Below are 25,807 nucleotides of genomic sequence, written 5' to 3' on the forward strand. Positions count from 1 at the left end.
TAATTACTATTCTAAACCTTCTTGTGCATTGGGGTTCCAGTTTTGCCTGGAAGCGCTATGCAAATGTTTTCCAATGGTTAATCCAAAGGAATAATAAGGAAGGTTAATAAGTTCTAAGAAGAATTTGAAGTCAAACCCTATGAGAATTCCACAAACATTCATAGGGCATTGAATTCCGAGGAAATTAAAAAAAAATGGCTCCTAAAGAGAGTTCCAAAAGAATTCTGCAAAAAATACCATGGGAACCGAATGTATAGGGAACAGATCCAACGAAATTCTAAAAAGAGTTTTAAGGGCATTCCGAGGTTAATTCCAAGGGCATCTCGAGAATTCTAAGGAGAATTCAAACGAAACGAATTAGAGGAGACATTCAAGATAATTTAGAGCAGCAATTCAAGACATTTCTGAGGTTAACCTTGGTCATGATAAATCTAGGGAGAATTTGAAATAGAATTATGGAAGAATGTTTCCGTGAATACTTGAAAGATTCTTTAAACATTCGATGAGAAGCTTAGAATGAATTTCCATAACCATTTGGAGTGTCCTGCAGCCTGTTATGAAGAAAATTTTAAAGGTCTCCCGGAGAGAATCTCATATTTATTTTATAAAAATTCTGAATAGAACTCTGTGAAGGGAATTGATTCTAAAGTAAATTCTTGAGGACATTCCAACGAAATCCTGTAAAGAGTTCTGAGCGAATTTTAAAGGAGGATAAAACATTGACAAATTTTGAAGACTTCGAACGCAGAAACAAATTCAAGTTCTACGATTCTGCTGTCTTAGTAATTACCCATTTATCCAGCTTTCCATGTTCGGAAATGGCGGCCTGTTTGTATGAATAAATGTTCGGGTTTTGACCCCTCCCTTTCCCTCTTCCAGGAACAGAAGAAAATGGAACAACATACGCCCTCCAGTTAGTGTCAAAAAGCACAGTGAAGGATACATTTATTCATACAAACAGGCCGTCATTACCGAGCATGGAAAGCTGGATACTTCAATACACCAACTTACTAGTCGCAGTAGATTTACGTTCCGAACAGGGGAAAAAAATGGCAATAATTTTTTTTCAAGTTTTCGTCTATTGATAGAGGGTATTAAATTCCATGAACCATGTTTAGCTTCACGTTGAGCGAGTTCCAACGTCAGTAGGTTTTACATATTTTTTTTCGTGTTTAACTTTGCACATCAGCGTGAGTACTGAAAGATTAATATTTATGTTAGTATAGACAACGGAGTGAAGACACATTTTCTTTATCTGATATTCCTAACAACTTCCTCTAATTCTCATATGTATCAAGTTCATTTTTCTGAAACATTTTTTTTTTAATTAAATCTCTTATTTTTCACAATTCTGTCTTATAAACCATTCATCCAGATAGCATTTGGCCTAGTGACCTTAATCTCTGTTACTCAATAAATTCTAGGGTTTTGCAATCATAAGATGTATCGAGCATAAGAAGTGATAAAAATTGATTTTTCAAAGTATCAATCTCAATCAATCAATCTCATTGACGTTAAATGTAATCGCAAGTCAGTTCCACTCAGATTTTGGTCATAAAATAAAAATTTACGATATTTTATCCGATAATTTATAGTAAAGATAGGTGCATTCGGTCACATTGCAAGTTTATTTTCAAAATTATCCCTTCAAAATAAGTGTAAAATCAGACAATTTGTAAAATCTTTGAACGCCGTTTTCTAATTTCCAGTTTTTTACAGATGGGACTGACTTGCGATTATGGGCAGTGTAGATCATACCACAAATCAAAAGCAGTATGATAAACAACTGATAAAACACATTTCCCCAGTGTGTAATTGAATTGCGTCAAAGTTGTTCAAGTGGCAATTGTAGCCAGCGAATCGTCCAACCCAATCGCAGTTCATCGAACGACATCTGTATCCGCGCGCCGTACAACACATCACTAATGAAAACCTTATCGCCAGGAACAAATCACACGTGCCTTAGTCAAGGTACAGCCAAGAACCCGTCCTACGGGCAGTAGAAATGTACAGTTCTTCCTCGATACAACACAACTCCCTGAACTGTGTAAAACAAGTCTGCTATTGGCGGCCCCCGTCAGCCACCGGCAGATGCAAGTACGCCCGCGAGGTGGAATGACCTGTTGCTGTTCAACCAACTGCAGCGCGTCAGGAGAATTCTAGGCCACAAACGAATCCGAAGCCAGCAGCCGGAGGCCGTTTCACACGCTCGGCTCAGGTTCATCAGCAGAACACACCAACCGAAGGCGATTGCATCGAATCAATCATCTTAATCTCTTTCCCGCGCGAACTGTGTCCCCGTGGAAGAAAGAAACCGTCACCTCTGAGTCGTCGTCGTCGTCGTCGTCAATCCAATGCACATGCATGCACACATAGCACTTACTCGCCATTCGATTGACGAGCGGTGTATTAACGTTCGCTGCTCGCTGGAGAAAAGATACATATGCTCACGGAGCGTCCGCGAGTGCAACCGGCCGGTCGACCATGCCATCAAGATGCGCCACTCCTATCGTCCTACTTTTCACGCTCGCTCAAAGCTTTGCATTGTTATGCTCGGTAAAGATTCTGACTTCAACCAGGCGTGTAAACAGAGGGAACGTAATGATAATTACAATCATTACCCATTAGTCGGTACGTCAGCCCCAAGAAAGTCTGGATCTCCGGTCGTCGTCGTCGTCATCGTAGACGTCGAGCTGGGCAACATAGACAATTGCACTCACTTGATGATGCCAAGCTGACCGAGTTGAGTCGGCTGCCACGCAGCATAAATTGGCTGGATTTAGATTTCTGGAATTGATTATGGACACGCGGAGAGCAACATGTGCTGCTTCCTACGGAGATATGTCCCGCAAACGCTAGGGGTTGATTAGTATCTTTCTGAGCTCTAGTCTCGGGAAGACGATCAGATAGCTCAACTGAAGCCTCCCCGTGGGTGAGGATGAACGTACGCGGGCAAGGGCACCACCTGAACACCCCCCAGTAGTATAACCTTATGCCAAACAGGCACACTCACGCTCTCGTTTTCCCCCTGGAGGCAGTGATTAACGAGTGAATGCTGTTGTATTAATGGTTTCATGGTGTTGTTACCATACGAAACGCACAATTAAACGGAATGGACGGAGTAAACTGTGTCGATTCTCCAGCTCGCCTAAATTGGAGGGCGTAGCACTCCGTGCCAATTGGCCCTATCCAAAGGCAAACTACGCGTAACGGGACTGTTACGTTGACCGCTGAAGTCGCTTCCTCCCTTCCCTCCGGTCACGTACAGCACGATTCCCCTCACGCGTTCCAAAAACAGGAAGCGTGTCGTGACAAATGATCCATGAAGGTAGCTCAGAACCGAATGACAATTGTTTCGATAGGAACACTCCCAAACGATTAAAATAACTTGGCCATCCACTTGGGATTTCAAAACACCTCGACGATGGTTGCGTGTTCTGTGACATTCTACAGCAATCGAAGACGACCTGCTGTTGCAGCAGCAGCAGCAGCAGCCCTACTCGATCGTCGTCCCTTTTCTTTATAGCGGCAACATATTTTACGAGCCAACGGAGCTTTTCACTCGGCGATCATCAGCGCGATTGTAAAATCCAGTTTCTGTGCTCGTCTACAAACCGCGCGACATATGATGCAATCACGCCGCGGCCGCACGCTAGAACCTGAACTATCCCCCTGTGCAACTGCCACCACCTCCCCTTCCGCAGCAGCGATGTGTGCCCGTTTTAGGCAGGCGCGCTCGCACTCGCAGTCGCACCCGGGCAGGTGTACGGCACACACAAAGATCTAATAATGCTTTTTTAATCACAATTTATTAAATGTTAAGCGTGCCGTTAGCCGTATCGGTGGTTCCATAAATTTCGCTAGTGCGCCGGCGACGACCAACGACGAGGCTTATTAATTCCCGGCGCGTGAATCCGGCCTTATGGCCGGCGTGATGCACGAGCCAAGCGACGGGTCAGCAACAACAGAGCACACCGAGCCACAGGAGAGTAACTGTAGTTTGGTCATAACTTTGGTCGGTTTCTACAACATAAATTGAATTGGGATTCCAGTTGCAGGGCCACCGCAGCGAGTCGCCTTGGTCGTGATCATATCGGAACGGGGATGTTAGAGGACACACGGGTCGGAGGAAGAACTCACTGAATGCTGATGGAGATTTACGATCGGTTGAGTTCAGGTTGTGGGTAGCCCACAACAAGAACATTGGATCAGATTCATCACTCTTAACCCGGTGTATGTGGAAAGGGACAAAGATCTGTCTGTGTTTTTGAAAACTTCGATTGAAGGCTAATTCGCAACCAGAGTTCCGTTTGAGATAAGTTGCCAGTGGGGTTGGTAGTACTGAGACATTTTCACAAATCCGGTAGTTTTGGTATTTGAAATTAAAAAAAAACATAGCAAAACCGGTAATTTTGAAAGAAAACAGGGTTTACAGCTGGCGTAGAATTTGCGTTTGGTGCGTGGAAAGCTTATCAAAGAAAATGAAACCATTGTGAAAATTAAATCAGCATTGCGTTGATTGAAATCTCCATAAATATGAATTTTGAATTCAGGGGGTAATTGAAATACGGTTTCTTCAGCTATTTGGAAAAAGTCTTCATACGAGGACTTACAAACGTAGACTGTGGCAAAAATATGAGTTTCGCCAGTTATATTTGTCTTTACCCACACATGCTCAAATTCTTTTACTTTCGATGAGACAATAAGTTCTGCAATAAATTTTGAACAAATAGCAATAAGAACTCCACCACCTGACATTCTTTGGGTTTCGAGTAAGTCACGATCATCTCTGAAAACATTATAATCATTTCCAAAAGTTTCCTCACTTTTAATGTTCTCGTTCCAACTAGTTTCAGTGCCCAAAATAACTGAAAAAGAGAAGCTCAGTATATTTTTATAAATTTCATTCATTTTTGTTGCGCTTTTCATACGATTAAAATTCTGACAATATACCACAATTTCCGTAGAATGTGTTTCAGATGAAATTTTTGTTTGTTCGTCAGAGCTTAGAATATTATTAAAAATATCGGATTCATTACCAGTCACATCCGGTTCGTCACAGTCTGCCTCAGAAAAGTGCGTCAAGTCCATCTCCTGCGAAACGTCGTGATCCTCGTCAATTTCATTCTCAGCCTACTCAGCTACTTCTGAAGAGAGCATCAGGTTAAGCAGAAACACATGATGGATTATAATCGATACACAAAAACTCTACGAACATATTTGGGTAGGTTAGGACCAAAATTGGGCCAAGTGACCATGATTGGACAGGTGCCGTTATTGAGGGAATTGTGCAGGCCTTGGTTGATCCAGTAGGTCAAATAGTCTGAACTCCAGGACAATTTGAAGAACCTAGATCATCTTATACACATGGAATTGAAACCTAAATGATATGCATAATCTCTATGAAATTGTTTGGAGTTGTATCGTAACTAAAGGCATTGTATCAGTCATTTATGATCTGGTAGATATTTTGATCTGAACTCCAGGATAATTTGGAGAACCTTGAGCATCTTATATTCATCAAAAGATATTATAAGTGATGCACAAAAACTCAATGAATATGTTTGGGTACGTGTCGTCACTGCGGGCTTAGCTCATGTTGATCCAGTAGATCAAATGGTCTGATTTCCTGGACAATTTGGCATTTCAACCAATAAAATTCATCTCATTGATCAATTGATGAACCAGAGCGAATTAAATTACAATCACTGAAAAACAATAACAAGTTCTGCCCGCTCTAGTTCCTCATGCCTAAGAGATACAGATTTGATTTTTTCACAAAAGTTGTAGTTAATCATAAAACCTACAAAAGCTTCATACATCATTTTACGAAGTTCTGTTGATGAAAAAAATTTGCCATAGGTCTCCAATAACTGCTCATGATCTAGTTTTATTCTGAAAATATGCAACTGTCCAACGATTCAAATAACGTCTCTCAGATATTTGCTCGTGATACCAGGTGTCTCAGTAATAATTGCAAAGGCCTTCAGGTGCTCATAGGTCTCCAAACACATATCTGGATGTTTCAACAGCAGAATCGTCCGGAACCTGTTCTCGTGGTTACTCGGTACCTAACACTGGATTACGTTGTTGTAATCCTTTTGTTCCAGGAAACATTCTAGAATCAGAATCACCTTCTCCGTTTGTGCTAAAATCACCGAAACAATCAAAATTTCCATACGCACACATATGTAGGGATGAATACCAAACACCATTTAAAGCTGTACGTTGCGTGGATCGTGTTGCAGTTTCATTTTTGACAGTTTCAAATTTTAGAACTGTCGAGTAGTTTGAAACAATTTTGAAACTCAGCATTGCGAACGGCCTTATTGCATCAAAGTACACCTTGAACACCCATCTTGAAGATGATTGAGATAGATTAGAAATAAAGGTTATGTGAAATAATTTAGATAAAAGCGTGATGCGTGAATGCTGACAAAATCGGGTCATTACGGTACATGTTACAAATTAAAGTATTTAATTTTCAATAATATATGGATTAATATTGATTTATATTATGATAATTCAAACATTTAAAATTTCATCTGTGTATGTGTTTTTTTTTTATAAATAAAGTTTTCTAACTATTTTGTTCATCTATCCTTACATAAATGAAACAATTTCATAATCCTTTTAAGAATATACTTTAAAGTACTTGTCATTAAATTCATTAAACAATGATCAACTTTTAATCGCGATGATTATAAAGCTGTTCTTTTTTAACTGTTTATGGCACTTAAGCTAAATTAACACGTTTTTAACACTTTATTAATTGTTTATCCCAAAACATTATATTTTCGGAGCGATTTGAGATTTGGACGTAATTGCTAAGGGACCTCCCTTAGCTCAGTCGGTAAAGGCGCAGCTACAAAGCAAGACCATGCCGGAGATGGCTGGGCTCGATTCCCGGTCCGGTCTAGGAATTTTTCTGGTTGGAAAATTCTCGACTTCCCTGGGCATAGAAGTATGATTGGACTTACCACACAATTATACCAATGCAAAAATGGTACAGGCATCGCTCTCAATTAATAATTGTGGAAGTGCATCTAGAACACTAAGTTGAAAGCACGCAATAAGCTAATATGCGATATGCAATAAGCTTGAAATGCGAAGAAGAAGAAGAAGAAGAAGAAGCGTAATTGTATTTGTAAACAAACACGTCAATCACTCAGGGTGGCAAGTGAACCAGGAAAACCAGGAAAACCGGGAAAAAGTCGGGAATTTCATAAGTCCACAAGAAAAATAATCTTGTTTGTAAAATTTAAATAGGTTTTAAATTTTATGTATGTCAAAGTGTCTTTTTTAATCAGGTAAAAACTAACCATTTTGTTCAAGCTAAATCTTTCACACAACTAAACATTGATGAACAAAATTTACCCTGAGATTGGTAAATATATTTTGTATTTATTTTTAATTTTTTTTTCTCGAATCAATTGCATGCATGATTTGTGCTTAATTGATAGCAGACTTAAGCAGTGCCGACGCTTTACTACTTTGAAGTACCTGTTCAACATGTTCAATAAAAAAAGTTCTATTTCTAAAAACTTCAGATAAGGCTTTCGAATTTCATGTAAGTTTTACAAAATTCGGGAAAGTCTTACAAGTTTCAGGAAAATCCTGTGAACTACTGTGATGACCTACGACGGTCAGGAAATCCCCCCGAACCTTCAGAGAAGTTCTACAAATTTCAGAGAAGTCTTACGAACTTCAGGGAAGTACTTTTATCTTTGGGGAATAACTACGAATTTTACAGAATTTTCTACAGATTTAATGTAACTTCTACGACATTTAGGCATTGCTTAAAACTTAAGGATAATCCTATGACACTTATGGATTTTTTTCCGAACTTCAGAGAAGTCTTCAATACAATTGGGAAGTTCTCTGAACTTAACATAGTTCTCCAAGCTCAAAAAAGTTCCTAGAACTTTTGAGAAGGCGATTGAACTACATGGGATCTCTCCAAACTTCAGGGAATTTCCAAGAAATTAAGGAAAGACCCACAAACTTTTGGGAAAACCCTTCGATATTTAAAGACTTATGAACTTCAGAGAAGCTCTTCTAAATTTAGGGTCCTCATATATTCAGTTAAGTCCTTCAAACTTCAGGGAAGTCCTCAGATCTTCGAGAAAGTTCTTCGAACTTGAAGGAAGTCTTGCGAACTTCTGAGAATTTTTACGAACTTCGTGGTATTTCTAAGAAATTCCTATGAATTTCAAAAAACTCTGAACTTCAGGGAAGTCCTAAGATCTTAAAAAAGTCCTTCGAACTTCGTGGAAGTCCCATGAAATTCAGGCAATACAAACTTCAATGAACCCTTCAGGAAAGACCTTAACGCTTCAGGGAAGTTCTACGAACTTTAGTTTCTATGAACTTCAGCAGTCAGTCTTTTTAATAATAAGAGTTATTAAACCAGCGTTGTTTATGAATTTTTTTAATCATATGATTTTGAAATCATGTTGTAATCAAAATTTCGCTAAATAAGATCCTTAATCGTTGACAATTTGCGGAAAATTTAAACAAACTGGAAATCCGTAAAATTGTTAGAAGCAAAGGTTTGTTTAAGGAGCCCTCATTTATATCACACTTCGCAGTTTCACCTTGAGATAAACTAGCCCGTTGGCTAAAAATCTCAATTATAAAGTTTAAAAAATCGCAGTTCAAAAAACAGAAATCTCAAGATTTAGGGGCTTATAGATCTCTAAATTTCAGACATTAGATAGGGCTCCGCGCTAGTACGTCATATCTCAGCTTTTCTACACCCCTAAAATCGCTCATTTTACGGGTTATCGCAAATGTTTCAGTGTCAATCGTAATTAATCTTGTAAGCAAAGATGTTTTTGCAAAAACATAAGTGAAAACGCTTTGCTATTATAGTTTTAGCACATAGAACGGAAATAGGCGCCATGATATGACGAAGTAGCGCGGCTTCCTACTACAGCAAACTATCAGATAAAGATTTCACGGGCATGCATTAGAGCCTTAATACCTATTTTGGTTTGTGAAATTCCGCATTGCGCGAAAAATGATGGTACAAGGACACACTTTTTTTTTGTTAAAAGTTGTTTTTTTTAAATAGGGGAATTTACGTATTCTCGGCAACCTAAGCAGCAACCTTCTTTCTATAGCCTTTTTCTCTAAGGAACGCACACATATGCAGTATTGGTTTGTTTACAATCTTTTGCTACCAGCTGCTCTAACAATTTCAGTCGAAAGAATTGTCCAAAACTGTTTTGAAACGCTTTTACAAAGCTCCAATCTTCTCTAGTGAGAGCGAGTATTGTCGGCAACCAGTTTTTCTTCGGCAACCGTTCCATTTGAACTGCATGTAAATCTGCTGTTCTATTATCGGCAGCTCGAAATCAGCTACAATTTGTAGTGCGTGTGTTTCATTTCAAGAAAACCTTACTCGATTGCTTTTTCTCAGTGGTAAAAATATAGTCAAATTGAAGTTGAAAGCATAAATAATCGTTTGCATGCATTCAGCGAAGTGTTTTCGAAAGAAAATCCAGTGAAAATAATGTTTCAATTTGGGTTGCCGAAAATAGTCTGGCATGCCGAAGCCGTCATTTCCCCTACATGGTTTTTAAAACCAGGAAATTTTTAAATCATTGACCAGGAGAACCAGGAAAAAACCAGGAATTTCAAAATGGAAATTCACTTGCCACCCTGATTACTGATTTCTCGTGAGTAATAACTCAATATCGAAAACTAATAACACTATCAGATGGAGGAATGATCCTCTACCATTTGGTATAGTTTGTTTACGAGGTTGAGCTTTTATTCACGAAAAATCGGTGAATGTCGTGTTTGTTCACAAAATCAATTACGCCCAAATCTCAAATCACTCCGGAATTTTGAACATTGATATTTAAAAAATAATGTTTCTTTAAAAACCTGGAAACTTTCCATAGAAGTCCTGGAAAAACGTGGAAATCTCTGGAAATTTTATTTAGCAAAATGAGTTGACACCCTGTTATAATACTTTTTATCCGAGTAACATCTGTCGGATTTCCCTCACCTTGGCTAGTTTTTTAACCTGTACGTTGGTGGGCGGGCCTAATCTTATGCTTCATAGTGCAGCGTTGGAGACGGTTGGTTTAGGTCCGGCATCGTTGGCTCATGCCGTGACAGAATAGCGTCATGAGCATGCGATGAGGATTACTGAGCTTCCCCTCTCTGATGAACCATTGCATAAGAGAACTTAAGTTCTAGCCTGAAGTGATAGTATCCAGGGCTGGTAGCAGGTCACTTTTTAGTGACTTGGTCACTATTTTCAAGTCAGTCACTAAAACGACGGAATCTAATATTTTGATTTTTTTTATCTTGAATTTGGCTTAAACCTATCATAAATTTTCAGAGATTTCGAAAAATGTTCTACATTTAATATTCTGGCTATTTTACATTGAGATCTTGAAAGTTATCCAAACCTACATTGCAAAAAAAAAAGTTACTTAAAATGCACCTGAAAGATATTTTCACATAGAAACCAATTGATTTACACGAAAATTTGATCGGACTTTCCGGTGATCTTCAAATTGGCATCACTTAAAAGTTACGGTACGGGAATTGGCAAGTAAATGTTACTGGATTTTGTAGTAATGATAAAGTAAACTGGTGATATACTATAGATATATATTTCGATTTATTTGAGTCATTAAATGATTGCATTCTAGGAAAAAAACACTAATTTACATTATTTAATAATTGTCACTGATGATCTCGAAGTACATTAATCGTATAGTAGCACCCTTACACGGTAACCGCAAAATACCCAATAATGACTACAAAGTAAGCCCATTTATGAGTAATTACAACTACAAAACAAGTAGTAAGTTTCATTTTTGAATAACAAATACTCATAAATGGGTAATCTGTTTACTCATTTAATCCAGTCCCAGTCTTCCTGGAAAATGCTTACTTTGTAGTCATTATTGAGTATTTTGCGGTTACCGTGTATAGTTCGACAATTGTTTATTCTTAGCACCTCGAATAATCAATTCCCGTATTCTGCAATTTCATTTTTAATTTATAAATGAGTGTTAATTTATAAAAAAATATAAAACTTATAAGGAAAATGGCTCTAATGTTGGCCTATGGATCTAAGATTGGGCCCATCGCTAAAATTCTGCTATTTTTAATTTTATCTAGATGAACGCGTCATTAGGACGGTACTAATGGATATTTTTGGTCGCTATTGAAAATTTAGTCGATTGCTGACAATTAGGGACATTTTGGTCGACATTACATACATTTCCCCTACTTGAAAACATGAAGAATCCTGGTAATTCCAACTCGTCCAACAACGACGAAAGCGCATTTTCTTCTAGGGCCATTTTTGAATTACGAATACGACAAGAAATTCAAGATAGAGCTGGAATTAGGGCGTAACAGTTTTTTTTTTACAATGACTTCTTTCGATGATGATGATGATTATGTGCGCCACGTGAACCTTCTTGAATTCCTATTTGGAAGAGGTTACCTGAATTTTCAGGTAAAAATTACCTTTCCCGTTGGTTCAATGTAAAAAATGGTCTAGGAAAATTTTCTAGCTCTCGACATTTGTTCAAAAGCCAGAAATTTGAATAATCTGTAACCCCTCGGTAGCTTTAGTATTTGTCCAAACATCGATAAAAATAATCCATGTCACAGGTTCTTGAGTTCCTTTTTAAGTCCATTAAATTGTATTGTATTTTTTCCATACTTATATTCCGGTAATACAAAAAAAAAATCCAGGTCCAGGTCTTAGAAAAAAATATATTAAAGAACTCTAAAATGTATTCCTTTTTTGTATTGTATTGTAATGTATTTTTCACGATCGAGATTTTAAGTCCTAGACGCATTCAATTTTGTTTTATGTCCGTGATCATTCCATCTGGGTCATAATAATGACATTTTGTCTTAAGCTGCGATCTAGAAAAGCTGTCTAGATCCCAGAGTTATGATTCTTTCTCTATGTTTGAGGTGTTACAGAAGATTCTATTCTTGGGAGGAATGGAGCAAAGTAAAAAGACGACCAGTTCGTTATAGCGACTGCAAAAAAGAGAAGGATATTTTATTAATATACTCATGGCTAACTTAGGGGAACTAGGGGCAAGAAGGTCACCCGGGGCAAGAGTGCCATCCTCAATATATTTTGAAAATGAAATCATTTCAATCCTATCTTACGATGAACCTATGCACGGTATTCATATGAAGCATTCTAAAAAGTTCTGTCCGAATCGAAGTCGTAAAAAAAAATGCAAAAAATTATTTGGTGTTGATGCATTGAAAAGCTAGTTTTTTATAAGAATAAGGCATCATAAAATAAGGTTTTCGAAATTTCCAATTTATTTTTTTCACAATTTCTGCATTGAGACGTCACTATTGATGGTTGATTGAAACATTAGTAACAATAAATTATTAAATATTTTCTTTAATTAATCAAAAATTATATTCCTAAAAATAAACTTTATACGGGGCAAGAGTACCACCCCTACATTTATGCATTAAATTGTACAAAACTGTTCAGAAATAAGCACAATTGGGCATTTATGTTTCCAATATACATTGTCTTTGTGAAATTTTGGAGAACAAACTGTATAAAATAGCATCAAAAATAGTTTCCATTTGAATTCTTTGACGCACATGGTTTATATGTTTTGGATAAAAACAAATATCGTTAAATCAATATTTTAGTGGAATAAACAATAAAAGCAGTGGCTGTCATACCTAAGAATAGTAATTTGTTGTTTAGAAATGAACATTTATCAGTTTCACTTCATTTTAGACATATGGTCTTTTTGCCCCATAAGAGTGGCCCTCTTGCCCCGTAGCATTTTTTAGAGCAGGTACGACATGACATTTTGAAAAAAATCATTAACATTTTTTGATGGGGTTTAATTTTAATTTCAATGATGATACATGGAGACAAGGTTATAAACTTACAATTCGGTTCACGAACTCCTATAAATATTCACGGAATCGCATATTAAAACGCGCTATCGTTAGGGTGACCTTCTTGCCCCTAGTTCCCCTAGATCTATATACATTTAATTCTGGACTGCAGTTCTTCATGTTATTAAATGCATCGCTTCATATAAATTCTAGATCTTCAAAAATTGCTATCCAAAATTGTAAAAAAATGTCTAAAATCGGTACTTTGCACATTTTTCTCTGTGTCTCAATTTCGCGATCTAATAACAAATTATTGTGAGAAAATGGAAGTTAGAATTGGACCGTGCTCTTGCTTATTCAATTAATAGGGGAAATGCGTAATGTCGGCCTAAGTGTCCCTAATTTGGGCCCATACATAAATTCAGCAATCGACTAAATTTTCAACAGCAACCAAATATATCCATTAGTAACGTCCCAATAACGTGTTCATCTAGATAAAATTGATAAATAGCAGATTTTTAGCGATGGGCCCAATCTTATATCCATAGGCCAATATTAGAGACATTTCCCCTACTTATTTTTTTTTTATAACAAATTTATGTGATCATTTGTTTTATTTTTTAAAAGCAAGAAAAATATCGGAATAACGTAATTTTAGTCACTAAAGTCACTACTTTTACATCACATACCCACTACCAGCCCTGTAGTATCACACTTGTTACTCCTTTATTTGAAAGCCGCGTTGTAGTACGCTTACGTATAGGCACTGACGTTGGGTGCGATACTGGCGGGTTTTGCCGCAAATCACTCTTATTTTATTTATTTTTACGCAGATAGATTTATTTGGGTTTGCAAGGGAATTATACTATTGAAATAGTGGAGGCGAACCAGCCCCAGGCTGAAAGCCTCCCTAATAAAGTTAAATCAATCAATCAACTATTGAAATATTTCAGAAAGTTCCCAACAGTGCTCCTTCTACTTGCGTGACAAGCTTTCGTTGTTGTTTTCATTGAGGTATTACTCAGGGAACAATGTTAAACATTTTTGTACATGGTATTGCAACTAATCTTATATGTGCTTCATTTTGATTTGGGATAAGTGTTTGAACTATGGCTCGGAATATCCACTGTGGCGCGCTTCTATTGTGACATAACCATACGTATTTTTGTGGTGCGACATAGTGGAAACGTTTGAGCGTAGTTGAAGCATATGCCCTATGTAATTTAAAAATCAGCTAGGAAACTAACTTCAAAGTGAAGCATTTTAGTCACTTGAAGGTGTCACCTGGGACGAACTAATATATATTAAATATAGGTCAAAGTCAAAAACAACTTGAAACACGTTAAAATTTAGATTACATTCACAAGTGCAGGTACTTAATAAAGCATGGTAGGTAGATTAGAGATTTCAATTATTTATTAAATAAGAAAATTTAGACAGCCTAGTAGCATTAAGTGGATTAACAGAAGAGTTAGGATGCGGAGGGTCCGCTTAGGGAGGCAACTAGCCTTTAAAGCAACTGGCAACTAGCCTTTTCATGTATTGTCTGTTTATTTTGATTATTGCTTTAAAATATCAATTTGGTATATATGTGAAAGGATGAATCAGTGGGAGATGGATTTTCGGTTTCTTTACATTTGGCATCACTATGTGTCATTTCCTCAAAACCCCCCAATAACCGGCCTCTTCAATCCCTTCCTTTTCCCATGGCGTTCAAGTGGTCCGCATAGACTATTCAGCCATTACCCGTCCTTTATCCTCGGCTTTGGATTGACTTGCGCTCCCATTGCCCCACCAAACGCTGCAAAATGAAAATGAAAATGAGAGTGACATCTGTCGGATTTGAGGGTCGAACGTAATGCTCAATTATCAAACTGAGCGTCAGTTTTGCGCTTAACGCTAGGGACATTAACATTTGAATAATATTCTTTAGATCTGGGGCCTCATTCGGGAAGTCGAACTGAAGCGTTTTTCGTATGATCGCTGGTATAAAAAAAAAGTTTCGACTTTGTTACATAATGTGGCCCATGGTTTCTTCATCGTTGACATTTTACTTGTCTCAGAATCAGTGTTGGGAATAAATCAAAAATCAAATCGCACCGATGCCCAAGATCACGCTTGATTTTCGATTCGTTGCTACGAATAATAATCATGCTAACAAATCTCACCAGCTACAATTCTAACCAAACTGTGGTGAGTTTGAGTTTCATGATTTTTGCTTTCCACCCGAATGTGACCCGAAACTATCGTCACTTTTGGCAGCAGTAGCTTCGGATCTGCCCTCTCCAGTCTAAGAAAACGATGTGCAACGGAATCATTTTTGTGTCGAGTCAACTCTCAGCTTTGAGTGTTCACTCGGCTGTCGACAGAAGCAGGCCACTCTCGATGTATGTCACGCGATCGTCTGTTTACTCGGCAGCAACCATTGTGTGGTCCTCCTCATTGTTCTTCATCAGCAGTTCTTTTGGTCGATGCCACGTCGACTTTGGAAACCAACCGTTTCGTGATGAATGTATGAGTGCTGACCACGTTTTGTGTCCATTGCTGCAATGGAAGCGCTCTGCCCATCGTTGGCTATACTGCTATACAATGAAACCACTGGAAGCGGCTCCCGTTCTGATGAAGGAGGTTTATTGGATAGCGGAAGTATTTATTGTGTTGCATATTTTGACTATAATTTTAAGATGGATTGTATAGTGAACAAGGCTCTGTAAAGTTAATTCGATTGAGCCTTATGAAATAAATTAATAAACAACTCTCAGCTTCATTTTTACATGTTTTGAATAGTCTCGCAATATCAAAGGAGCTTGTAAAATTAATATCATGAGCATGATATTTTGTTCCAAGCGGAAAAATGCCATTTGATTGATGATTTTGCCTACATTGCTCACAATGTAGTTGGACAATGGCCTTACATTTGTTATCTAGAGATTTAAATTAGTTCTTGTCCATCTCAGCAGCTGTTCTATCATATGTCCATGGAAGTCCGATTCACCGAGGATGGCTATCTTGTTCCTGTAGCGCTCGCACGAGTGAATGAATTTCCCCGTGCTTGCTTCATTTCCCCGCCCTGTTTCGATACCGGGCTACACCCTTGCATACGCTTGTTTCTTTCTTCTCTCATCAAATGTTTTTACGGTTGTTTACCCCACGAAAAGTTGTCACGTTTTCATAGCTAACGCAGTGGATATCAATTTTCAAACTGCTCCGGAATGCTCTTGGTACACAGCAGATAAGAGTCACTCGAACCGAAATGGAATTCCCAAAAACACCTTCATTGAGCACTTGTGTATAACAACAAACCTCCTTGTCTCCACAGATCTTATTTCTTCGTTTGGCCCTAGAAAGCCATCGCAACCACGGACAGATAACACACACACCTGCGCGACACATCTTGTCAACATCGTAAATTGACGCTATTCTCCTTTCGGGCATCACCCGCTCATCACCGTCGTATGGGGAAATGACCCACAACAACATTGACGACTGATTGCAGTGTTTCAGATAACAAACATTGATCAACAATACTACCGATTGTAGGCGCGTAATTACGAGCCCGCTGGCTTCCCCACAACAGCTGCTGCCGCCTACCTATCCACTGCGGGCTTTCGGAGACTTGGTCCAAAACGGAGCGAAGACAAATTAAAAGTGCGAGTGGCGGAGAAAAGTGAGAAAGCAAACAAAAAGGTTGAACCCTCGAAATCAACCGTGAACCCAAACTGTTGCTGCTGGTCAAGCGTGACACAGAGCTGAGAATACCCCGACGTTGAGAAGGTGTACAGAAGAAGGCAAACGAGAGCATCACGAATCCCGCGGGATCCCATCGCCACCAGCCACCATCAGTCATCGTCGGAACGGCCTAGGCGACGCGCGCGTTTTTGTCCGGCTTGTGTCCGCTCTGCTAAATCGAGTGCGCGTGCGTTTACAGAGAACGGCTCTCCAGGTGCGCGGTTAACGCTTTCCAGATAATTTAATTCACACACGCCCGAAACGGTCGGATCATCATCAACGGTAGTAGCAACAGCGAGTGAGTGAGTGAGTGAGTGAGTGAGTAAGTGAGTGGTTAATCGGTACTTCGGTGGTGGAGAAGAAGCGATTGTTTTGTAGGCCCTTGCGCTTGCGAAACGAAGAATCAGAAGAAGAAGAAGGCAGCGCTCCTCCGAAGTAGGAAGATAAAGTGATTTCCACAAGAAACCTGTTATAGGTCCGTGTGCGAGCACCGGAATGGCAACCGCGTAAATCACCCACGAAAAATCGATTTGATGTGGTTTGGAATTATCCAATATCAGCAAATTTCCCCTAAATGTAGTCTAGGCGTATGCCAAAGTGGTTCAACTACTGAAAAAAAAAGATAATTCATGAGTCATATTTAGGTTTCTCCCCTTTCTGAAAGGAGGTTGCACCACTCTCCAAAGCGTCGTCGATGTGCAGAGACTTGGTTAATCCGGTGTGACCAAGATGTGAAGTGTGTGCGTCTGTTGGCTAGCAACAGAAACAGTGAGGAGATAACGCCTTGAAATTGAAGAACTTGTGAAGTGGCTAAGCAACCGCATGAGCCAGCTTGCCAAATCAAGTAAAGTAGTGCATGAAGCAATAGTCCTTTATGAGTCGAGTTAATTCTCGCGAATTTGTTCGCAAATTCGAACCACAGTACCGCCATCGACATAATTGGTTTCGAAGAAAGTGAGTGTGTGCTGCTGTGATCGATCACAACAAAGCCGTGCAGAATAAGGCACTGCAGCAGCAACAAGAGAGTGAAGTGAAACTGAAAACTGTGCGGAAAATACAGGTTTACTGTCGTCGTCATTGTGGTCAGTTTAACAAGTGTGTCTTGTTTGTGGAAGGTGATCCGGTTTTCAGGACGCCGGGGAGCCCAAAACAAGGCCTCCTAAATGATTCCGTGCGTGAGCTTGACCGAAACCAGTGTCCTTGGGAATATGAAAGAACGCGTTAAAGAGATGCGCGTCTTCGGTTGCCGATTAAACTTCTGGAACAATGTTACCGCTAACTTTAGCAACAAAGGTAAGTAACTTGGATGGTGGAGGAGATCTCTTGAAATCGTCCGTTCGTTCGTTCGTTCGTTAGTGTTCGGTTGGGTGAAATCAATTAGTTCCTATTATTAGATTCCTGATTTCATGGCTCTGAAACCCGTTCGAGCCAGCACTTACCGATATGTGCATATTGTTGCATTCTTGCGAGCAAATCCCGCTGGGGGCACTGGGCTTAACAGAACTCTCTTCATACATGACCGGAGTACATGCTTCGTTGGAACCGTTAGTTTGGTCATCTCGCGGCGGCACGCTTACCGTGCCTGACTGGTTTTTATCAGTGCCGAGGAATCTAGCTGGCAGCAAATCCTTTTTGTTTGAATGTAGCACCAGCTGCAGCAGTCAGTAGTTCGATTGAATGTGGTCGAAAGGTGCCGAAGAATATCGGTCATTGGGCTTCACGGATATATTGTTGCACTGTATGAAGGTGCTGTGTGATCCGGGTGAGGGGTGTATGATTGAGTCATTAATTATCGGGAATCAATTTATGCTCACATACGGTTCTAGGCTTCGTTGGTATAAATGCAAGATTCTCAGAGCGAATGCACTGCTGCGCGACAACTTTAATAAACTGCTCATATTTAAAAGAAGGAGACATCTGCTTTGACAAGTAAAATTGTTTTATGACTCACCACCTTCTACCCTTTGAAAATGACAACATATTGAAAAAGTAAATAAAATCAGCCCTATTCAGAATTGCTATTCACTCTGCGATTCTTCCTATAACTATATTTTTTATTAATTTATTATTTATTTATTAACTAAATATTTAATTGTTTTGTATCACCCCTTGTTATTTATTTTTCGCCCCTCGACCTATTGAGTGATTGCTGATGAATGTGGGCGTCTTAGTGGAATACCTGACGCGGGGATTAGTAAGAGAGAGAGGAGATTAGTAATTCCACTACCTTATTTGCTTATCCTTGACAGATACGCGTATTTCATCTACAATGCGCAGACTTCTTCAGTGTCTTGTACTCATGCACTAGTGCGCACAGGAATCTTGTGAAGGAGGGGCAATTGTTTTTTTTTTCTATGGTGTATTTAATCTGGGGATGGGGAGTACTCCAAAGTGCGTGGGAGATGGTGACGTCCACCCACCACTGTTTCCCTACTGTTCAATTTAGCTAATTTTATTTATTTTTTACTCCGGTGGTGGTTCATCTTCTTCAATGGAAACTGCTTTCAGACAGCCAATGGAATTGGCAATTTAATCCCATCGACAATGTCGATGATGATCAGTTTGTCAAATGGTTGCAATAGTAGGGCTTTAACCGAAATGATACATTTGCTGCAATGTTGTTGCCTTGGTGGTTGGATTCAGCTGAAGTCACTTCAGATAGTGGTGATAGCACCGACAAACCGACATGAATGACCAATAAGAATCGCATTCTCCTTTCAAATGCACACTGCGTCGACAAGTACAAGGTTCAAACAGTGCGCATAGAAGTGAACAAACAGTATATTGCTCTTGATCAATCCAATCTTGATCAGTGGTGTTGAGTACTTGGCACTGATGAAGTCTGCAAGTAGTAGACGAAATTCGCGTATCTGTCAAAAGAAAATAAACCAACACACTCAAAACTCTTCATAAAAGTATATTGCTGTTTTCGTCTTTGCACTTGGCTTGTACTCCAGCAGTGCTGCCAGCAGCCAACACCTGCTCCCAAAAAATCTGCATCGCTGTCAGGACCTCAGTAATAGTATTGAAGATGGTCGTCGCGTCTGTTTTCAACACCCGTCTCACACCCACAAATGTATCCGTCGGCCGATCATTATCAATATACCTGATGACAATCGCCAACTGCTCGTGGTGGCCACAATCGCTCGTCTCATCTGCAATGTTTGCCACTGGTTTTCCTCGCAAGGTTTTCGCAATGTTCCGCAACATTACATTGTGCAACGACGTAATCATGTCATTTTTAATACGGTTACTTGTGTACTGGCAATTTTTGGTACCTTCCGCCAAGTGTTTTCCAGCACAGGATCGTAGTTAACCACCAAATGGGTGGCACATTTTTCGCTCCTTCCGAATATTCACGAAGTGGTCGGCCACCTTTGCAAAGTATGCGCATAATATCGATGAATCGTTCCATTATATAGCGATTTTGTAGCCGCTTTGTCTTACTAGCAGCAATCATACCTCTTTTTTTGGTGGTCCAGTTCTTCGTTGATACGCTTCCTGATTTTGAAATTCTTCCAAGCGTCCATAGTATCAACATGGGTATCACTGCGATTGTGTTTGCCCAGCATTTCGGTTGAACCCTGTAGGAATCGTTGTAATAATGTTTTGCGGCATGCTCTTCTTTACAGGTTAAAAATATAAACCAAAGAAAATATATTCTTCAAGGTACTGATATCATCTTTTATGCAGTTACCTTTCTGAAATTTTGTGCAGTACGTTTTTGTATATTTTGAAGGTATCGTTACAGTTTATTTTTGGCTATTTCAAGATTTTGTAAGCCCTTATATGCTGTTGTAGTTACACACTTAACTATTACCGTTGCGAGTACGTTGAACTTGGTCATTTTCAGTGAAAATTGTAATTCTATTTTAGAATTTCACTCAAAATTTAATTTTCTCGGTATTCTTTTCGGAATTATATTGGAATTCTAAAATAGGATTCACTTGAAATTATTCACAGAGTTTTCTTGGAATACTCCCCAGAAATCCTTTGAAACTGTCCTCAAAATTCAATATCCTTGAGTTTCTTCGCGGATTTTTTTAGAACTCTCCTAAGAGCTCTTTTGATATTCTTCTCAGAAGTCCACTGGAACTATGCTTAGATCTCTTCATGATTTTTTCTCAGAACACCTTGAAACTCAAATTCCTTTAGAGTTTCAGATTTTTTTTCCCGAAATGTGCTAGAAATTATCCTCGGAATTTGCTTGAAATTTTGTTTAAAATCCTTTTGGAATTTCACTCAAAATTTGATTTTCTCGGTATTCTTTTCGAAATTATTTTGGAACTATCCGCATTATCCGTAGAATTTTCTTGGAATTCTCCTCAGAAATATTTTGGAACTGTCCTAAGAATTCAGGTTCTTCTCGGAATATTTTAGAACTTTTTTTTTCTCATAAAACTTTGGAATTGAAATTCCCCTAAAATTTCAGAAGTATTCTGTATTCTCCTGAAATTCTTCCTAGAATTAGCTTGAAATTATCCTCGGAATTCTCTTGAAATTGTCCTAAACATCCCTTTGGAATTTCATTCAAAATTTAATTCTCTTGGTATTCTTTTCGAAATTATCTTGGAACTATCTGCAGGATTCACTAGAAATTATTTGCAGAATCTTTATGAAATCATCCCCAGTTTTTTTTTATTTTGGAACTGTCCTCAGAATTCAATACCCTTTACGTTCTTCTCGGAAATCAAGTTTAATTTGTCTGTCCATTCACCAAAACGTTGTGGTTTTTCTACCACAAATATTCAATAAACCTTGCCCCTCCATTCACCAGAACTGTGCAATTTTTAGATCAGGAATTTTCAATTCAGCTTGCCCCTCCATACAGCAGAATGTTGCAAATCATACACCAGAAATTTACAATACAAACTTGCCCAAACAAAAATTTTACGCTAGAAAATTTGAATTGATCAGAACGATGCAAATTTTAAAATTGCTTCTCCAATATTCTTTTTTCTATTTTCATATTTTTCATCATAAATTTACAGTAAAGCAGCTTCTCTCCAATCATCAGAATGGTGCAAATTTTACACCATAAATTATTATTAAAATTTGTTTCTCTATTCAGCAAATTTAAGACCAAAAATTTTCCGAAAAGCTTGCCCATCCGTTCACCAGAACGGTGCAGATTTTCCACCAGAAATTTTAAATTTAGTGTAATTTTAAATACAGCTTGTGTCTTCATTTACCATACTAGTGCAAGTTTTTCTGTTTATTTCATGTATCAAAACGATGCAAATTTGGCACCAGAAATTTTCAATAGAGCATGCTCCTCAATTCACCGGTGCACGAAAAATTGTCAGTTAAGTTTGTTTCACTATGCACCTTTGTGGTGCAATTTTTAGGCTTTGCCTCTTCATGCACAATGGTGCAAATTTTCCACCATAAATTTTCAATGAAGCTTGCATTCATCAGATGCAAATTATGCACCAGAAAAATTAATAAACCTTGCTTTTACATTCACCACAGTGTTGCGAACTTTCCACCAGAAATTTTCAGTGAAATGTGCACCTCCAAATTTTTAGTGCGATTCAATTTTAGAACCAGAGTTATTCATTTTGATTAGTCTCTCCATGCACCACCTTGATGATATTGTTACAGCAAAAATATTCAATAAAAAGCTGTTTCATCGATTTACCACCACGAAGGTGTATTTTTTTAACCTTAAATTTAACCTTTTCTTTTAACCCTCCATGAACAACCTTGAAAAAAAAAATTACACCAGAAATTTTTTCTAATCACCAATGTGGTGAAATTTTTTGACCAAAAAATTTCATTGAAGTTTGTCCCTTCATGCACCTTTGTGGTGAAATTTTCAGGCAATTTTCAATTTAACCTTCAAATCAAGTTATCAAGAAATCTAGATATTTTTTATCATAACTTTGAAAATGTTCAAATAAAAATCTTATTTATAAAAGGTGGGGCAACTGCCCCACTTTGCCCCACCCTGTGCACGCCACTGTTATGCTCTACTGAAGAAAACATTGCATTTTACCGAATATATATTAACCTAGGTACATTTTCACTTAGAAGCTAGGTAAACTTAAATCTAATTTCCTGTAGAAGCTGGTACTCCGCTGCTTACTCGTTGATGTGTCCTAGGTTGTAACTTGAAAAGCCTTGTGGGCCCGTTTCCTTGATCCCTGTTGAGTAAAGTTGAATGCCGTTGTTTGTTGATCTCGAGGCTCTCTGCAACATCTAATTTACATGGTGTAGATACGGTTCGTAAAATTGTGATGTCATCCGTCGATAGTTGGTGGTCCACTGTGAAGATGTGTTCTGCAACTTTTGATTTGAACTCATATGTTAGGCCTTTTCCTTCTTGCTTTTTGGCCTTACTAACCTCCGCTATATGTTCTTTAAATCTAGTTGCTAAAGTTCTTTTGGTTTGTCCCACATATATTTTGTTACAATGATTACAGCTTATTTTATGCTTTACCAAAAACACTAACTGGGTCTTTAGTGGATCCTAACAATGATTTTAACTGGTTATGTCTACTAGTGAAAACTAAATCTAATCCGAATGTTTTAACTGTGGTCTTAGTTTACAAGTAATATCTTGCTCAAATGGAACGGACACTCGTTTTAAGGGTGAGAGTTGTTGTCTTTGTAGAATTCTCGCTTTTTTATCGATGCTTTCCTGTTTCACTGAGTGGAAGAGTCTGCATACGATGAATCATGTGATGGAAGGCAGCCATTTTTTGCTGGAACGAATGGTTGGAATTATAGGGGATACCTCTTTTGGTGCTTGTTGGTTTCCTGTAAACTTCGTATTCAAGCGAAGAAAATGATGACGATTCCCTGATGACTAGAAGATCGAGAAATGCGAGTTTTCCGTCTTTTTCTACCTCGTGAGTGAATTTGATATCCTTGTGAATTATGTTGATCTCATCTAGAATTTGTGGAATGGCTTCCCGTTTAACTACGCTGAAGATAGCGTCGACAAACCTCCACCAACGGTTTGGTAATAGTCCTTTCTCCTTCAGGATTGTCTCCAAGTTAGCCATGAAAAGTTCACACAGGAAGGGAGATAGGGGATTTCCCATTGGGGATCCTTTCGTCTGTTTGTAGAAGTTATATCGGAAAGAAAAGCAGTTCTCTTCCATGCAAAGGCGGGTCAGCTTAAGGTACGTCCGAACATTGTTTCTTCATGCTGCATCCTCTCGTTGTTTTCATAGCCAATCCTCCAAATGGTTGATCGCTGGGAAAAAGAGCTGTGACGTCGAAAGATACCATAATCTCGTCCTCGTTGATGTCTCATGAAGGTTGCTGGGAGAACTCCTGGGTGTTACTAACTGCCTTACTCTGGAACTGATTCGGCAAACAATGGAACTCTGTGACTAGTCACTTCGCTAGTTTGTGGGTAGGGTAACCAACTGCCGACACGATATCTCGCATTTCATTCCCCGGTTTGTGGACTTTGGGGAGACCTTTGATCCTGGGTAGAATGGGATTGGATTCCTGTAAACGACCTGCTCCATCTTCTAATATTGATTTACACTTCTTTGAGTATTTTCCCACGTGTTTACCATGTTCTGTAGGGGTCCCACATTGCAAAAATTGGGCGACCAAGTAGAAGGCGACCTGCGGACCCTTCACAGACTACGAGGCTGGCAAAGTGTGGCCATGGATCGAGTAGAGTGGAGACGACTTCTTCGGACAGCAGAGGACAACAAGGCCTTAGTCTGTTTGGTAAAGGTACATAGGGGTCCACTCGAAGCTGCCTATACGGTCTGTTGTTAATCTTTGTTGTCATCTGATTGTCGCAATCGTCCTTGTCCATGATAACGACCGCGTTGCCCTTATCGGCTTTCACATAATATAGGGGAAATGGATGTAATGCCGACCTAAATGCCCCTAATTTGGGCCCATTCATAAATTCAGCAATCGACTGAATTTGCAATAGCGACCAAAAATATACATTAGTACCGTCCCAATGACGCGTTAAACTTGGTAAAATTGATAAATAGCATATTATTAGCGATGGGCCCAATCTTAGATCCATAGGCAAACATTAGAGTAATTTCCCCTACTTCTTTCACTTTCAACTCCTTTACAATGCGTATTTCCTTTTCGTTGCTGCGACTTTGTTCATGTCCGTCTTTGATTATGTTTAAGGTGATAGCCCTGGCCGTATTCTGTGATGATGTTGGAAGTGTCTTTGTTGTAACCGCGTATCCTAGCCCCTTTGTTGAGGTGTGTCAATTGTTCTTCTGTGAATGCGGTCGTCGACCGGTTGACAACTGAACTCATCAATGTAGTGAACCCTCGGTGTCGTGGTGATGGTGGTTGGGATCTGCTCACCCGTTCGGTGTGTCGTCCGTCTCCGTTAAGACTCGTGTCGTTTAGCTTCCTATCGTTCCGTTTCCTATCCGATTCGTACTCCTCTGCTACCTTGGTCCTAGACAGAAACTCCTGGAATTTTGGATACTCCTTGGCCAATTTGAGATGTAGAGAATAACATTCCAAAGCCTTCATGAACAGAAATGCTACGTTCTTATGAAGCGATGCGGTGGTTTTCTTCAATCCGATGCATTGGTTTGGCTCTGACGGCTTGGATGAATCCTGATGAAGTATGTCGGACATAAAATGAAAACAATATTTGTATCAGCCTAAAAGTTTCGATAATTTTTTCAAAGTATGAGATCTGGTAAAATTGTCAAAGTCTCGGAAACTTTTCTATGCCTCAGAGTTATGCACATTTTACTTCAAAGTTCAGAATCTATAAGATTTCTCGAAAATGAAACAAAGCTCCAAAATATTGTCTTCAAAATCTTTAAACTTCCCGTAAGTTTTCTAATCTTCTAGTTTAAATTCCCTGTATATATCTGAAGTTTTTTGTAAATTTCCTGTAGTGCTCTGAACTTTACTAAATTCCCGGAACTTTTTAACGCCGCTTGAAATTTTCCTGAAGTTTATAAAACTGCTCGGAATTAATTGGAACTTACCCTTACCGATCTTTAAACATCTCTAAAAGTCTGGACTTTCCTTAAGTTCACGGAATTTCAAAGAAGTTTTTGGAACTACCATAAAGGTCTCCAAACTTCCAGAAGCTTTTGGAACTTTTTTTTAATGTTCCCATAATTATGCTGACGTTCTCTTGACTTCTTTGAATTTTTCTTTAAATCTCTAAATTTTCATGAAATTCTCAGAACTTATTGTACGTTCCTGCATTTTATCTGATGTTAACAATCCATCCTTG

General features: G+C 38.8%; 1 protein-coding gene across 2 annotated transcripts in view; it reads left to right on the top strand.

Annotated features, from left to right (window-relative positions):
• The window catches only part of Btk29A (tyrosine-protein kinase Btk29A), a 362,292-nt gene that overhangs the window by 176,258 nt on the left and 160,227 nt on the right, over window positions 1-25,807 (top strand). The window contains exon 1 of one of the 2 annotated variants that reach the window (XM_065229508.1): window positions 17,211-17,895. The exons of the other annotated variant lie outside the window; for it this stretch is intronic. Within the exon in view, the coding sequence (XP_065085580.1) occupies window positions 17,766-17,895 (130 nt within the window). The 5' untranslated portion in view covers window positions 17,211-17,765. Of the gene's footprint in view, window positions 1-17,210; window positions 17,896-25,807 lie in introns of those variants that run through there. 2 annotated transcript variants of the gene reach the window in all.

This window comes from Ochlerotatus camptorhynchus, unplaced genomic scaffold, assembly GCF_037179485.1.
Source record: "Ochlerotatus camptorhynchus isolate MF236.1 unplaced genomic scaffold, CSIRO-AGI_Acam_v1.1 ptg000315l, whole genome shotgun sequence".
NCBI lineage: Eukaryota > Metazoa > Arthropoda > Insecta > Diptera > Culicidae > Ochlerotatus > Ochlerotatus camptorhynchus.